Source organism: Oncorhynchus tshawytscha, linkage group LG30 (assembly GCF_018296145.1).
Source record: "Oncorhynchus tshawytscha isolate Ot180627B linkage group LG30, Otsh_v2.0, whole genome shotgun sequence".
Lineage (NCBI taxonomy): Eukaryota > Metazoa > Chordata > Actinopteri > Salmoniformes > Salmonidae > Oncorhynchus > Oncorhynchus tshawytscha.
The window spans coordinates 776,066-792,638 of record NC_056458.1 but is presented as its reverse complement, the minus strand read 5'-3'; the positions used below and the strand labels follow the sequence as shown (position 1 = coordinate 792,638).

Here is a 16,573-nt window from a genome sequence, read left to right as displayed (position 1 = left end):
ATAATGTCAAAGGAATTGTCCGTAGAGCTCTGAGACAGGATTGTGTCGAGGCACAGATGTGGGGAAGGGTACCAAAACATGTCTGCAGCATTGAAGGTCCCAAGTACACAGTGGCCTCCATCATTCTTAAATGGAAGAAGTTTGGAACCACCAAGACTTTCAGCTTTAATTTGAGGGTATTTACATCTAAAATGGGTGAACGGTGTGGCAATTACAGCACTTTTTATATGTGGTCACCCCCTTTTTGAAGGGTCCAAAAGTAATTGGACTATTCGCTCCTCAGCTGTTCCATTGCCAGGTGTGTGTTATTCCCTCATTAGTTAATTTACAAGGTCAAGAGTTTATTTCAAGTGTGGCATTTGCATTTGGAATCTGTTCCTGTTAACCCTCATTATGAGGTCCAAAGAGCTGTCACCACCAATGAAGCAAGCCCATCATTAGGCTGAAAAATCTAAACAAACCTGTCAGAGAGATAGCTAAAACATTAGTTTTGGCCAAATCAACTATTTGGTAAGTTCTTAAAAAGAAAGAATGCACTGGTGAGCTCAGGAACACCAAAAGGCATGGAAGACCACAGAAAAAAACTGTGGTGGATGACAGAAGAATTGTTTCCCTGGTGAAGAAAAAAACCCTTCACAACAGTTGGCCAGATCAAGAACACCCTCCAGGAGGCAGGCGTATCTGTGTCAAAGTCAACAACCAAGAGAAGACTTCACCAGAGAAAATACAAAACGGTTTACCACAAGATGTAAATCATTGTTAAGCCTCAAAAACAGAAAGACCAGATTTGAGTTAGCCAAAAAAAAACATATTTTAAAAAGCCTGTACAGTTTTTTTTACCTTTATTTTACTAGGCAAGTCAGTTAAGAACAAATTCTTATTTTCAATGACGGCCTAGGAACAGTGGGTTAACTGCCTGTTCAAGGGCAGAACGACAGATTTTGTACCTTGTCAGCTCAGAGATTTGAATTTGCAACCTTTCAGTTACTAGTCCAATGCTCCAACCACTAGGCTACACTGCCGCCCCAGTTCTGGAACAACATCCTATGGACAGATGAGACAAAGATCAACTTGTACTGGAATGATGGGAAGAGAAGAGTATGGAGAAGGGAAGGTACTGCTCATGATCCAAAGCATACCACCTCATCTGTGAAGCATGGTGGAGGTAGTGGTATGGAGAAGGGAAGGTACTGCTCATGATCCGAAGCATACCGCCTCATCTGTGAAGCATGGTGGAGGTAGTGGTATGGAGAAGGGAAGGTACTGCTCATGATCCGAAGCATACCGCCTCATCTGTGAAGCATGGTGGAGGTAGTGGTATGGCGTGGACATGTTGCTGCCAATGGAACTGGTTCCCTTGTATTTATTGATGATGTGACAGCTGAAAAAAGCAGCAGGGTGAATTCTGAAGTATGTAGGGCTATTATTATCTGCTCAGATTCAGCCAAATGCTTCAGATCTCATTGGACGGCGCTTCACAGTGCAGATGGACGATGACCCGAAGCATACTGCGAATGCAACCCAATACGTTTTTAAGGCAAAAAAGTGGAATGTTCTGCAATGGCCAAGTCAATCACCCGACCAGAATCCAATTGAGCATGCATTTCACTTGCTGAAGGCAAAACTGAAGGCAAAACGCCCAAGTACAAGCAGGAACTGAAGACTGCAGTAAAGGCCTGGCAGAGCATCACCAGGGAAGAAACCCAGGATCTGGTGACGTCTATGGATTCCAGACTTCAGGCAGTCATTGACTGCAAAGGATTTGCAAACAAGTATTAAAACTCACAATTTAATTTATGATTATGCTAGTTTGTCCAATTACAGTTGAATTTAGAAGTTTACATACACTTAGGTTGGAGTCATTAAAACTCATTTTTCAACCACTCCACAAATTTCTTGTTAGTAAACTATAGTTTTGGCAAGTCGGTTAGGACATCTACTTTGTGCATGACACAAGTCATTTTTTCAACAATTGTTTACAGACAGATTATTTCACTTATCTCAATTCCAGTGGGTCAGAAGTTTACATACACTAAATTGACTGTGCTTTTCAACAAAATTCCAGAAAATGGTGCCATGGCTTCCGGAATTTGTTTAACGGAAAAAGCAAACCGGGCAATAATCTGAGTACGGCACTCAGAGACCAACACAACCCAAGCAGATATCCGCCATGTTGGAGTCAACAGAAGTCAGAAATAACATTATAAATATCACTTACCTTTGATGATCTTCATCAGAATGCACTCCCAGGAATCCCAGTTCCACAATAAATGTTTGTTTTGTTCGATAATGTCCATCATCCTTTTGTTAGCACTTTCAGTTCACAAATCAAAATTCATGACACGCGTTCACTAGTTGCAGACGAAAAGTCAAACATTTCCGTTACCGTCCATAGAAACAAACAAAGTATAGAATCAATCTTTAGGATGTTTTTATCATAAATCTCCAATAATGTTCCAACCGGAGAATTCCTTTGTCTGTAGAATTGAAATGGAACGCAAGGTAACACTCACGTGAACGAGTGTCACGAGTGCATGGCATTCTGACAGACACCTGGCTCATTCCCCTCTCATTCCCCTCTCCTTCACAGTAGAAGCCTCAAACAAGGTTCTGAAGACTGTTGGCATCTAGTGGAAGCCTTAGGAAGTGCAACATGACCAATATCCCACTGTATCTTCAATAGGGAATGAGTTGAAAAACGACCAACCTCAGATTTCCTCTTCCTGGTTGGATTTTTTCTCAGGTTTTTGCCTGCCCTGTGAGTTCTGTTATACTCACATACATTATTCAAACAGTTTTAGAAACTTCATATATTCGCTTCTGGGACCAGGTAGCAGGCAGTTTACTGTGGGCACCTCTGAGCACCTTATTCATCCAAGCTACTCAATACTGCCCCCAGACATAAGAAGTTTTAAGGACAACAAAGTCAAGGTGGCCATCACAAAGTCCTGACCTCAACCCTATAGAAAATGTGTGGGCAGAACTGAAAAAGCGCGTGCAAGGAGGCCTACAAACCTGACTCAGTTACACCAGCTCTTTCAGGAGGAATCGGCCAAAATTCACCCAACTTGTTGTGAGAAGCTTGTGGAAGGCTACCCGAAACGTTTGACCCAAGTTAAACAAATTAAAGGCAATGCTACCAAATACTAATTGAGTGTATGTAAACTTCTGACCCACTGGAATGTGATGAAAGAAATAATATCTGAAATAAATAATTCTCTCCACTATTATTCTGACATTTCACATTCTTAAAATAAAGTGGTGATCCTAACTGACCTAAGACAGGGAATCTTTTTACTAGGATTAAATGTCAGGAATTGTGAAAAACTGAGTTTAAATGTCTTTGGCTAAGGTGTATGTAAACTACTGACTTCAACTGTACATTGGTGCAACCAATGGGGGAGGCCCCTCTCTTGTCAACGGTTATCATGTTGGATTGTGGAAGCTATTATATTGGCCTATAATGGCAAGCAGTTACAGCCTCCGAATTGCAATGTGGCTTGTTGGGCATCATCTCCTCTTACTTTTGTTGAGGTTCTACTGGCTAGACGTCACTGCGCCTTCTTTGGTGCATTACCGTCCTGTGTCAGGGCCTCTGAGGGTTGGCACGTTGAGACGACCTGGCTTCTGAAGAGCATGTTTGCCATACGGATTTGGCCATATCCCACATGTGAGATATCGAAAGAGATATTATGAGATTCAGGTGAATCCCATATGTGAGATATCTCACTCATAATATCAGAGAACCTGGGATAGGAGAGTAACCTTGACCTATTCACATTATTTGAGTATCAGACTGTGATTGGTTTATCACCTAATTGTTAACCTTGAGTCGATGTGCGTGCCCCCCGAGAAATCGAATTAGCACAATAAAAACATACCCTATCAAAATCCGTCAGTCTAAGCTAGAAACATATGTTTTGCGTTGGATGCGTCTCAGTATCAGTATACCGCATCAGCCGGTGTCACACTTCCGCATCTGCGGTGAAAGGTGACAGAGCTAGAGCGGTGTTTGTCAGACAAAGAGACATCGCGAAAATCGTTTTCCTCACTAAATTGTTTGTAGCGTCCGAACGGTTTAGTGTTCAAACTATTATGACCCCTCTTTACGATCCCCACAAGCGTCTTGGGACTCGTCTGAAGTAGGTACAGCTGATCTGCCAACTTCTGTCTGTAGCGTCTGAACAGTTTGGGCTACACACTAATATGTGGAAAAGTGAGGCGCTTACGAACACGTACATGTCGGTTGATATTTTTTTTATTCCTCAAAGGGTAATAAAAATGCAAAATCAAATAGCAAAAAGAGCCTTAATATGACCATCTTAAAAAAACCATATAGCCCTACCACTTCCCTGGCTTAGACAGGGCTTATACTGTTTAGTGCCAATAATAAGGGGTAAAACAAATAAATGTGTTTCCTGATCTTTCTTATATCTCTCAGAACAAACTTCCTTTAGATTTTTGGGGGGGACTATCTGTTGTTCCATGTAGTGAATCTGTTATTCAATGCGTTTGTATGGGCTAATAGTAGTAATGCCAAATACAATATACAGTGGGGCAAAAAAGTATTTAGTCAGCCACCAATTGTGCAAGTTCTCCCACTTAAAAAGACGAGAGAGGCCTGTCATTTTCATCATAGGTACACTTCAACTATGAATCTAAAAAAATCACATCACAGATTTTTAATGAATTTATTTGCAAATTATGGTGGAAAATAAGTATTTGGTCACCAACAAACAAGCAAGATTTCTGGCTCTCACAGACCTGTAACTTCTTCTTTAAGAGGCTCCTCTGTCCTCCACTCGTTACCTGTATTAATGGCACCTGTTTGAACTTGTTATCAGTATAAAAGACACCAGTCCACAACCTCAAACAGTCACACTCCAAACTCCACTATGGCCAAGACCAAAGAGCTGTCAAAGGACACCAGAAACAACATTGTAGACCTGCACCAGGCTGGGAAGACTGAATCTGCAATAGGTAAGCAGCTTGGTTTGAAGAAATCAACTGTGGGAGAAATTATTAGGAAATGGAAGACATACAAGACCAGTGATAATCTCCCTCGATCTGGGGCTCCACGCAAGATCTCACCCTGTGGGGTCAAAATGATCACAAGAATGGTGAGCAAAAATCCCAGAACCACAGGGGGGGACCTAGTGAATGACCTGCAGAGAGCTGGGACCAAAGTAACAAAGCCTACCATCAGCAAGGGCATTGAAGATGAAACGTGGCTGGGTCTTTCAGCATGACAATGATCCCAAACGCCCGGGCAACGAAGGAGTGGCTTCGTAAGAAGCATTTCAAGGTCCTGGAGTGGCCTAGCCAGTCTCCAGATATCAAATCAAATCAAATCACAGAAAAAGATCTCAACCCAATAGAAAATCTTTGGAGGGAGTTGAAAGTCCGTGTTGCCCAGCAACAGCCCCAAAACATCACTGCTCTAGAGGAGATCTGCATGGAGGAATGGGCCAAAATACCAGCAACAGTGTGTGAAAACCTTGTGAAGACTTACAGAAATCGTTTGAGCTCTGTCATTGCCAACAAAGGGTATATAACAAAGTATTGGGATAAACTTTTGTTATTGACCAAATACTTATTTTCCACCATAATTTGCAAATAAATTCATTAACAATCCTACAATGTGATTTTCTGGATTCTTTTTCTTCTCATTTTGTCTGTCATTGTTTGAGTGTACCTATGATGAAAATTACAGGCCTCTCTCATCTTTTTAAGTGGAGAACTTGCACAATTGGTGGCTGTCTAAATACTATTTTGCCTCACTGTATATATACTTCAATGGGTCTTAAAATGTCAAATTAAATAGCAAACTGATCCATGGTATGACCTTCTTAAAACAATGCCAGATAGCGTAGTAGAACCCCCTCCCCCGGCTTAGACAGGGCTTGGACTGTAATGGGTTTTAAATCTATCACAAGCAAATTAACTGTATAATTACATGACTTATTGACCAAGCTTGGTTTAGTAGCAGGTTGACGCCCACAATCTAAAACTGTATTGAGCTGCTTAGTTTGTTATAAAGCTTTAATATTCATCCTGATTGGACAACCTGTCTCATGCAGGTTAAGATCTGAGCATCTCATTGTCTGGGAGCGGCAGGGTGAGTTTTGGGTTTCTTGGCCAGGTCCTGGAGGTGGGTAGCAGCAGCAGGGCCTGGTGGTTCTCCACCAGGAGACTCTGGTGTGTAGCCAGGTTCCACAGCTCACTCAGGTGCTGTGCTCCCTGGTCCTTCATAGCCTTCAGCAGCTTGATGACCTCCCCTTAGCCGCTGGACACCTCTTGGTGCTCCTGGACCAGTTGAGACAGCACCTTGACCACCTCTCCCCTCCAGCTATCAACCTCTTCGCTGGTCGTGGGTTAGTTGGGAGAGTAACTGTTTCAGCTCGTCCACACCACAGCAGAGGGATGGAGGGGCTACCACTGGGGGAGCCTGACTGGACTCTGGGTTGGCAGGGAGGATGGCTGATTTAGGGGCCCCCATGGTCATGCCAACTGGTTCATTGGCAGGGGCTTCTTCGTTACCTGAAAGAGAGTGATGTTGGGTGGTTCTTTGCATGGGGTGATGTACGTTTCCTTCAACAATTAGTCTTCCAGATAGATGACACAGATACAGGAACCTTGGTATAAAACTCTTTAGTCATAAAATACAACTGCAGACAGAGATTCACATCCAGCATACCTCAGTAGTCCATAGTAAAGATCTGTGTGGCGAAACAGGACACAACACTCTAGTGGGTGTGGACAACCTACCATCAATCATACCTTAACATTGGGGCGGCAGGGTAGCCTAGTGGTTAGAGCGTTGGACTAGTAACTGGAAGCTTGCAAGTTCAAACCCCCGAGCTGACAAGGCCCACAGGGTAACCCCTGTCATGACGTTGCCCTCTTTGGGTACAGCAAGCACCATCCCCCTCCCCCTTTCCTCCTTCAACTAGGCTGCTGTGGTCAGAGAGAGGTCGTAAATTCCTGAGGATCTCCTCATGGCCACACAGTATAGAGAGAGAGTGAAGTTTCATAGAGAACAAAGGAATTTCTTCCACCTCACAGAACTTGAGGTCCGAACAATGTTTACGTTCCGGAGAAGAATCTTTGATAAAAACTATAAGTTTCAATTTAATGATAGTAAAGACACGACAACGCCAACAGTGAAAACAAAGAGATTTTGTGGTGAGTGAAGACATCCCATTTTAATTCATGGCCACAAACCTGCAAAACCTTTTTTTTTACTGTACAACATAGTATTTCACTTTTTTTGTGTAAAATACTCAAATGGGCATCAAACAATCCCCTTACTTTAAGTCAGTGAAGCGCATCTTCTTGAATTTCTCCTCTGTCAGGAATGATGCCAACCCTTGAGTACCAAAGTTATGTAATTTGCTCTTACTGACATGATAGAATTGTCTCATAATGATGAATGATGAGTTACTTCAGTGGTGTGCCTTAGAAATCATCCATAGACAAAAGGAATGATTCAAGGAAAATGTCATTTCTCGGTGTGGTCCAACGTCAACAGAGAGAATTAATTGGCATATTTCTTATTTGTTTCATATTCTTTTCAGTTTTCTTTTTTTAGGGAGAAAGGGGAAATGAGAGTGTGCCTGAGTTGGTTTACGTGTGTCTTTGTGTGTGTGGAAATGTTTGAAACGAAACCCCACATAGCGTCTAGTTCCAGGAAACACATTGGGCTGGGGACCTGCTTAGGCGGATCGAGGTCTTTGGGGGCCTGTTTCCCATTCTCACTCTTACTTCTGCTTTTTATGAGGATGTGGGGAAGTGAGTGGGGGGGTCACCAGGAACTGGACAGGTCCTGTTACCTCTGCCCACCCCCCAGCTCTCAGATGTCAGAACCTACAAAGCTAACTAAACACCTGTTCTCACTGTAACCGTCTTCACTAACGCAGAACACCTCAAAGTCACTATCAATTTGAGTAAAAATTCTGTTACACCCATGGTTACATTTTTATGTTTTGTCATAAACTCATAATTAAGACAAAATATAATGTATCTATATTGTAGAATATGTCAAATATAATACAACCGCACAGAATATTGTGGGTTTTTATGTGTTTTATAAATTCATTAGAAACTACAGAAACATTTTATATGAAATATACACTTTCGGATGACTTTTTTTGAATTATGTAAATGACAAATTATCTGTGAAAAATACAATAAAATGAATATTTTTATAAATCAAAATAACTCATGACACATTTATTACACATTTTAGTGAATATTAACAGAACCATGATTTTAAATTAGGTCTCGTTGGTTAAGAAATCCCAAGAATTCGGAGAACAAAGGCTGCGTTTACGCAGGCAGCCCAATTCTGATATTTTGCCCAGTTATTGCCAAACGATCTGATCTGATTGGTCAAAAGACAAATTACGCAGCCATAGGGGCTGATTTTCAACTACTTACAGTATTACTAGGGTATCATTTGATTCATGTGCTTACCTTGGGCTGTGCAGCAGACCATGATGCCCAGGAGAAGGGCTAGGAAGAGCATCTTCTGTCCCTCTCACTGCCTCTGTCTGTCTCTGACTGCTCTGTCTCTCTGTGTAAATGTCTGTCCGCTCTACTCCAGGGTAGTTAAGGAACTGGTTGATTGGTGTGGCTTCTCAGTCCTTATAGCCTAATATCATCAGAACTTCCCCTTACTCACCTCGCACAGTGCATGTTAAAGTTTTCTTTCATCCTTTTGATGGACGAGTCAATGAGTACGGTTGTGTGCACACAATAATGCGATTCCTGTGAATAGTCAGATTAATATAATAGTTTGATTTAAGTTAAAAGCTGTGCATGATTTCCATAATAATCCTGTTTACATAGACACATCTGAAATCAGGCTACCTGATGGGACTTTGACAAATGCAGAAAATCCCCAATCAAAATAAACGTTCTACCACAGCGCCCATGCTATTTTTTTGTGAAGAATGTTTGATTCTGAGTTCGGAAACATAATGTTTGTATGTGAAAACTCTTTCTAAGATGCCTACTTTCAGCTATTTCGAGCTCACTTCTGTTGTGCAAAAGAAAGAGGTTTGCGCTGCTTGTGCTAGCACATGCGCAGATCAACTGCGCCGCTATAATTCTGATTGAAGGCTTTTACATGTAAGGGATGAACACTGACGTTCTGTACACTAGCTTGAAAATAATGGACTACACGGCGTGACGAGGCAGAGCCGAGGTGGAGCCAAGTCTCGTTGCGGAGTTCATTTGGACAGAACCGAGGCGTTTATCCCGCTATACCACAGTTGCCAAAGAAAACAATACTAAAGCACACAATTACGGGTAGCAATAAAAAAAAATGCTAATGATAATTCATTATTTCTCATCTTTTGGTTGCTTGAGACGCAAACCTGTTCTACGTGTTGGAAACATTCTTGTCCCTTGCTTACTAACTAGACAACACAGTCTCGACCTCTGCAGCCAGAATAACCGCAAAGTAGCTGCATTTGTTCAGGATATTTTCTATTGATAGTCATTCAAATACATCCATAACAATGAGCTAAGTATGCCTGGCATAGCTAGAAAAGGTTGCCTTCTCATCGAGCCCTGAATGCAAAGTTCTTTGGGATAGGGGGCAGTATTCGGAAGTTTGGATGACTGAGGTGCCCAAAGTAAACTGCCTGTAAGTTCAAATCAAATTTTATTTGTCACATACACATGGTTAGCAGATGTTAATGCGAGTGTAGCGAAATGCTTGTGCTTCTAGTTCCGACAATGCAGTAATAACCAGCAAGTAATCTAGCTAACAATTCCAAAACTACTACCTTATAGACACAAGTGTAAGGGGATAAAGAATATGTACATAAAGATATATGAGTGAGTGATGGTACAGAGCGGCATAGGCAAGATACAGTAGATGGTATTGAGTGCAGTATATACATATGAGATGAGTATGTAAACAAAGTGGCATAGTTAAAGTGGCTAGTGATACATGTATTACATAAAGATGCAGTAGATGATATAGAGTACAGTATATACATATACATATGAGATGAATAATGTAGGGTATGTAAACATTATATTAAGTAGCATTGTTTAAAGTGGCTAGTGATATATTTGACATCATTTCCCATCAATTCCCATTATTAAAGTGGCTGGAGTTGAGTCAGTGTGTTGGCAGCAGCCACTCAATGTTAGTGGTAGCTGTTTAACAGTCTGATGGCCTTGAGATAGAAGCTGTTTTTCAGTCTCTCGGTCCCAGCTTTGATGCACCTGTACTGACCTCGCCTTCTGGATGATAGCGGGGTGAACAGGCAGTGGCTCGGGTGGTTGTTGTCCTTGATGATCTTTATGGCCTTCCTGTGACATCGGGTGGTGTAGGTGTCCTGGAGGGCAGGTAGTTTGCCCCCGGTGATGCGTTGTGCAGACCTCACTACCCTCTGGAGAGCCTTACGGTTGTGGGCGGAGCAGTTGCCGTACCAGGCGGTGATATAGCCCGACAGGATGCTCTCGATTGTGCATCTGTAGAAGTTTGTGAGTGCTTTTGGTGACAAGCCAAATTTCTTCAGCCTCCTGAGGTTGAAGAGGCGCTGCTGCCCCTTCTTCACGATGCTGTCTGTGTGGGTGGACCAATTCAGTTTGTCTGTGATGTGTACGCCGAGGAACTTAAAACTTATTACCCTCTCCACTACTGTTCCATCAATGTGGATAGGGGGGTGTTCCCTCTGCTGTTTCCTGAAGTCCACAATCATCTCCTTAGTTTTGTTGACGTTGAGTGTGAGGTTATTTTCCTGACACCACACTCCGAGGGCCCTCACCTCCTCCCTGTAGGCTGTCTCGTCGTTGTTGGTAATCAAGCCTACCACTGTTGTGTCGTCCGCAAACTTGATGATTGAGTTGGAGGCGTGCGTGGCCACGCAGTCGTGGGTGAACAGGGAGTACAGGAGAGGGCTCAGAACGCACCCTTGTGGGGCCCCAGTGTTGAAGATCAGCGGGGTGGAAATGTTGTTGCCTACCCTCACCACCTGGGGGCGGCCCGTCAGGAAGTCCAGTACCCAGTTGCACAGGGCGGGGTCGAGACCCAGGGTCTCAAGCTTGATAACGAGCTTGGAGGGCGCTATGGTGTTAAATGCCGAGCTGTAGTCGATGAACAGCATTCTCACATAGGTATTCCTCTTGTCCAGATGGGTTAGGGCAGTGTGCAGTGTGGTTGAGATTGCATCGTCTGTGGACCTATTTGGGCGGTAAGCAAATTGGAGTGGGTCTAGGGTGTCAGGTAGGGTGGAGGTGATATGGTCCTTGACTAGTCTCTCAAAGCACTTCATGATGACGGAAGTGAGTGCTACGGGGCGGTAGTCGTTTAGCTCAGTTACCTTAGCTATCTTGGGAACAGGAACAATGGTGGCCCTCTTGAAGCATGTGGGAACAACAGACTGGGATAGGGATTGATTGAATATGTCCGTAAGCACACCAGCCAGCTGGTCTGCGCATGCTCTGAGGGCGCGGCTGGGGATGCCGTCTGGGCCTGCAGCCTTGCGAGGGTTGACACGTTTAAATGTTTTCCTCACGTCGGCTGCAGTAAAGTAGAGTCCGCATGTTTTAGTTGCGGGCCGTGTCAGTGGCACTGTATTGTCCTCAAAGCGGGCAAAAAAAGTTATTTAGTCTGCCTGGGAGCAAGACATCCTGGTCCGTGACTGGGCTGGTTTTCTTTTTGTAATCCGTGATTGACTGTAGACCCTGCCACATACCTCTTGTGTCTGAGCCGTTGAATTGAGATTCTACTTTGTCTCTATACTGACGCTTAGCTTGTTTGATTGCCTTGCGGAGGGAATAGTTACACTGTTTGTATTCGGTCATGTTTCCGGTCACCTTGCCCTGATTAAAAGCAGTGATTCGGGCTTTCAGTTTCACGCGAATGCTGCCATCAATCCACGGTTTCTGGTTTGGGAATGTTTTAATCGTTGCTATGGGAACGTCATCTTCAACGCACGTTCTCATGAACTCGCTGTTAGTCAGGCCCAGAAGCTAGGATATGCATATAATTAGTAGTATTGGATAGAAAACACTCTAAAGTTTCCAAAACTGTTAACATAATGTCTGAGTATAACAGAACTGATATAACAGGCAAACACCCAAGGAGAATCCATCCTGGAATTTGTTTTTGAGCACACCACTCATTATAATGGCTGTCTATGGGAATATCAATGGAATACCTCCCAGATTGCAGTTCCTAGGTCTTACAGTAGATGTCAACAGTCTTTAGAAAGAGTTTCAGGCTTGGTTTTTGAAAAATGATCTAGAATTTGTAGTTTTTCTAGGTGGCTCCCATTTTGGCTGTAGTGTTGTGGCGCATATCGGTGAGGGCGCGCACTTCGTTATTTATCTCCGGTAATGAACATACTATTCTCCGTCTTAAATTTGATCGTTTATTTACATATTAGGGTACCTGAGGATTGATTAGAAACGTTGTTTGAATTGTTTGGGCGAAGTTTATTTGTTATCTTTCGGGATTCATTTGTATGCATTTTGAATGAGGGAAACCGGTGGTTTACTGAGTCAAGCACACCAATTAAACTGACTTTTTTGGGATATAAAGAAGGACTTTATCGAGCAAAAGGAGTATTTGTTATGTAGCTGGGACCCTTGTGATTGTAAACAGTGGAAGATCTTCAAAGGTAAGTGATTTATTTTATCGCTATTTCTGACTTTCGTGACGCCTCTGCTTGGTTGAAAAATGTTTGTAATGTTGTCGAGCTGGGGCGCTAGCGGCACGCCTATCCCAAAGAAGTTTAAACTGTGGTTTATTGGCCATTTACCACAGCCCCTCGGGCCTTATTGCTTAATTATAGCACAACATTGTTGAATACTCGTTTATGATTGGCTAGAAGGGCATTCTGGAGTTGACAGTTGGAAAAGATTTCATGACACAATATGCGCCTACACAATGCAGGCCATACTTGCTACAAAGTTACAGAAAGGTAAAACCTACAACCATACAAACCAAAATAGGATACATTGTAAACACTGGCCCAACTAGGAAAAACATAGCTAGCCAGCATAGTTTTTTTTATAGAGACATAGTTTTGGGGGAGCATCTGGTGACTTAATGCAGTGAGTGATCAGCATGAATTTTTCCGGTCCCTTTGTTGCAGTCATGACGCAAATCCTCCCACATGTTTCTAGTTTGAACAGCTGTTTCCAGCTACTGGTATCTTTTAATTCGATTGTCATACTGGTAGGTTTTCTGGAAACAAACTATTTAGCTCGCTTCTAGTCTAGTGTTAGATATGCAATGCGATCTCCTCATAATGAACAGTGTTGAGTGTCATGGCAAGAAGGCAACCTTTTCTAGCTACCCAAGGCAATCGGACATCATCAGCTCATTGTTATGGATGTATCCAAATTAATGTCAATAGAAAACAGCTTAAGCAAACGCAAATCCGGCTACTTGCTTTTATTCTGGCTGCAGAGGTTGTGACTGTGTTAGCCATAGCTAGTTGGCAGGCTAGCTACAGTAGCAAGCAAGGGACTAGTATGTTGCCAGTGAGCATGGCAACAGAGCATATAGAATGAACAACTCTGTCGCGTCCCATAAATGTTGAACTAATCGAACGAAAGACTGGGTCGCATCTCTTGCAACCAAAAGATGCGAAAGTATGAATTATCTTCTAAAAATGAAAATATAATTTATACCTGTAAATGTGAGCCTTAATATTGTTTTCTTTGGCAATTGTGGTGTATGGCTGATAAACACCTGTTATGTACATTACCTTGGAAAAATGAACTCCCCAAAGAGACTCTCCTGCTTCATCCATTGTTTCCAAGGTAATGTACAGAACGCCGATGTTTATCCCAGCTCAGAAAACCAGGTGTTTTAATTAGTGCGTGCTTACTTCGATCATGACCTCACGCCGATTAAGATCAGCAGAGTAAGGTGTTTACATGACTAATGCCATAACCGACCTACTGCTATAATCAGTTTAATATCAAATTATTAGTGTGCATGTAAACTTACTCATAGTTTTTTTTTTTACAACATAACGTTCACAGTTAATACAATGTATTTACAGATGGTCAATTCAATTAGACATGAGTGGAAATAATAGTGAACATCTTTATTGCATGTACAGTAGAATGGGCTGCCCATTATTCATTTTAACGGATATAAAAATATGCAAGCAAATGCCTTTAAAAAAAACTCGCAGTGCATTTGCTGTGTAGCAATGTATGCATCTCAATTAATGTATGGAGTTCATTAAAAATAGAAATGTGCACCTTTTTTCCCATCTAAGATGTTTAGATATCGACAATATTTTTCAAACATCCCTCTGCCGCTTGCCTTTCCATCTTACTATTATTTACAATTTAGATACCTAACAGAACAGGGAACACATACATGTTTTGCCAGCCCTGGTTACAGTAAGGAAAAGTGTATATTTAAGCAATAAGGCCAGAGGAGCTGTGGTATATGGCCAATATACCATGGCAAAGGGTTGTTCTTATGCACAACAGAATGCGGAGGGCTTGGATATAGCCCCTTAGCCTGGTATAATGGTCATATACCACAAACCCCTGAGGCGCCGTATTGCTATTATAAACTGGTTACAAAAATAATTAAAAGTAATTTTGCATCATAGCTGTGGAATATTGTCTGATATACCACGGCTTTCAGCCAATCAGCATTCAGGAACCTACCCAGTTTATAAATAAGAATATACTATCATTGCTTTGATATAGAGGTACCATACATTACAGACTGTATACAAATGATACCATACCGAGAGTACAAATTGAAAGATTATGAAGAAAATGTTAACAATAAAGGCACTTCATTTGAAATTAAACCACATGAAAAATCATTAAAACAACATTAAAACTCAGTCATTTAGTACAGCTCAAGAAATTGCATGTAAAGTATCAACTGCCCTTTCAATGTGTCTGAGTTAACACTCAAGGATACATGCCACAGACCTTTCAATATGGAGTTGGAAATTCAACAGCATTTTGTACAAGACAGTACTCTAGCCAGGCAAACAGATTAGAAACAATGAATATATACTATTGATGAAAAATGTAACATCACAAATGAATTCTGGCATTTACAATCAGTACCTTTTAATATGCTGACGAAACCTGATGGAACAACCCTGACCACATGAGAACCCTTGGAAGGAATGAGATGTAGTGCTTAAGGGGGGAATCTGCAGTTCAAACAATAACAAAGCCGGCACCCTGCCCCTGTTTTGGGCAAACAGCTTGAGGGATGGGGCTGGAGAAATGCAACCCCGCTCAAATTCATAGACAGAGCTACGGATGGAAGGACTGCTTTAGTCGACATCCACAAGGCAGCTGCTTTGGCGGTGTCTGAGGTGGAACTGTGTTAAGCTTACCATTTGCTTCCCAGTCCAAACAGTTTGCTTATATACAGTGCAATCGGAAAGTACTCAGACCCCTTGACTTTTTCTACATTTTGTGATGTTACAGCCTTATTCTAAAATGCATTAAATAAATACAAATCCTCATCAATTTATGCACAATACCCCATAATGACAAAGCAAAAATATGTTGTTAGAAATGTTTGTAAATTTATAAAAATGTAAAACTGAAATACCTTATTTACATAAGTATTCAGACCCTTTGCTATGAGACTCGAAAGTGAGCTCAGGTGCAACATTGATCATCCTTGAGATGTTTCAACAACTTGATTGGAATCCACCTGTGGTAAATTCAATTGATTGAACATTATTTGGAAAGGCACACACCTGTCTATGTAAGGTCCCACAGTTGACAGTGCATGTCAGAGCAAACACCAAGCCATGAAGTCAAAGGAATTGTCTGTAGAGCTCCGAGAAAGGAATGTGTCAAGGCACAGGTCTAGGGAAGGGTACGTAAAAATGTCTGCATAATTGAAGGTCATCAAGAACACAGTAGCTTCCATCATTCTTAAATGGAAGAAGTTTGTAACCTTTTACTGAGGAGTGGCTTCCGTCTGGCCACTACCATATAAGGCCTGATTGGTGGAGTGCTGCAGAGATGGTTGTATTTCTGGAAGGTTCTCCCATCTCCACAGAGGAACTCTAGAGCTCTGTCAGAGTGACCATTGGGTTCCTGGTCACCTCCCTGCCAAGGTTCTTCTCCCTCGATTGCTCAGTTTGGCCGGTCTTGGTGGTTCCAAACGTCTTCTATTTAAGAATGATGGAGGCCACTGTGTTCTTTGGGACCTTCAATACTGCAGAAATGTGTCGGTACCCTTCCCCAGATCTGTGCCTCGACACAATCCTGTCTTGGAGCTCTACGGACAATTCTTTCGACCTCGTGGCTTGGTTTTTGCTCTGACATGCACTGTTAACTGTGGGGCCTTATATAGACAGGTGTGTGCCTTTCCAAATAATGTCCAATCAATTGAATTCACCACAGGTTGACTCCATCCAAGTTGTAGAAACATCTCAAAGATGACCAATGGAAACAGAATGCACGTGAGCTCAATTTCGAGTTTCATAGGGTCTGAATACTTATGTAAATAAGGTATTTCAGTGTTTTTTTGTTAATTGTACAAAACAATTCTAAAAACCTGTTTTCATTTTGTCATTATGGGGGATGTGTG

The 16,573-nt window shown here is 42.1% G+C and overlaps 1 protein-coding gene across 2 annotated transcripts in view; it reads right to left on the bottom strand.

The window, feature by feature from the left end:
- LOC112229040 (macrophage colony-stimulating factor 1 receptor 1) overlaps window positions 1-8,627 on the bottom strand; it is a 34,451-nt gene extending 25,824 nt beyond the window's left edge. The window contains exon 1 of one of the 2 annotated variants that reach the window (XM_024394922.2): window positions 8,476-8,627. In XM_024394922.2, the coding sequence (XP_024250690.1) occupies window positions 8,476-8,527 (52 nt within the window). In that variant the 5' untranslated portion in view covers window positions 8,528-8,627. The remainder of the gene's footprint in view (window positions 1-8,475) is intronic. The other variant, XM_024394923.2, reaches the window with a different exon arrangement.
- Window positions 8,628-16,573: the final 7,946 nt, after the last annotated feature.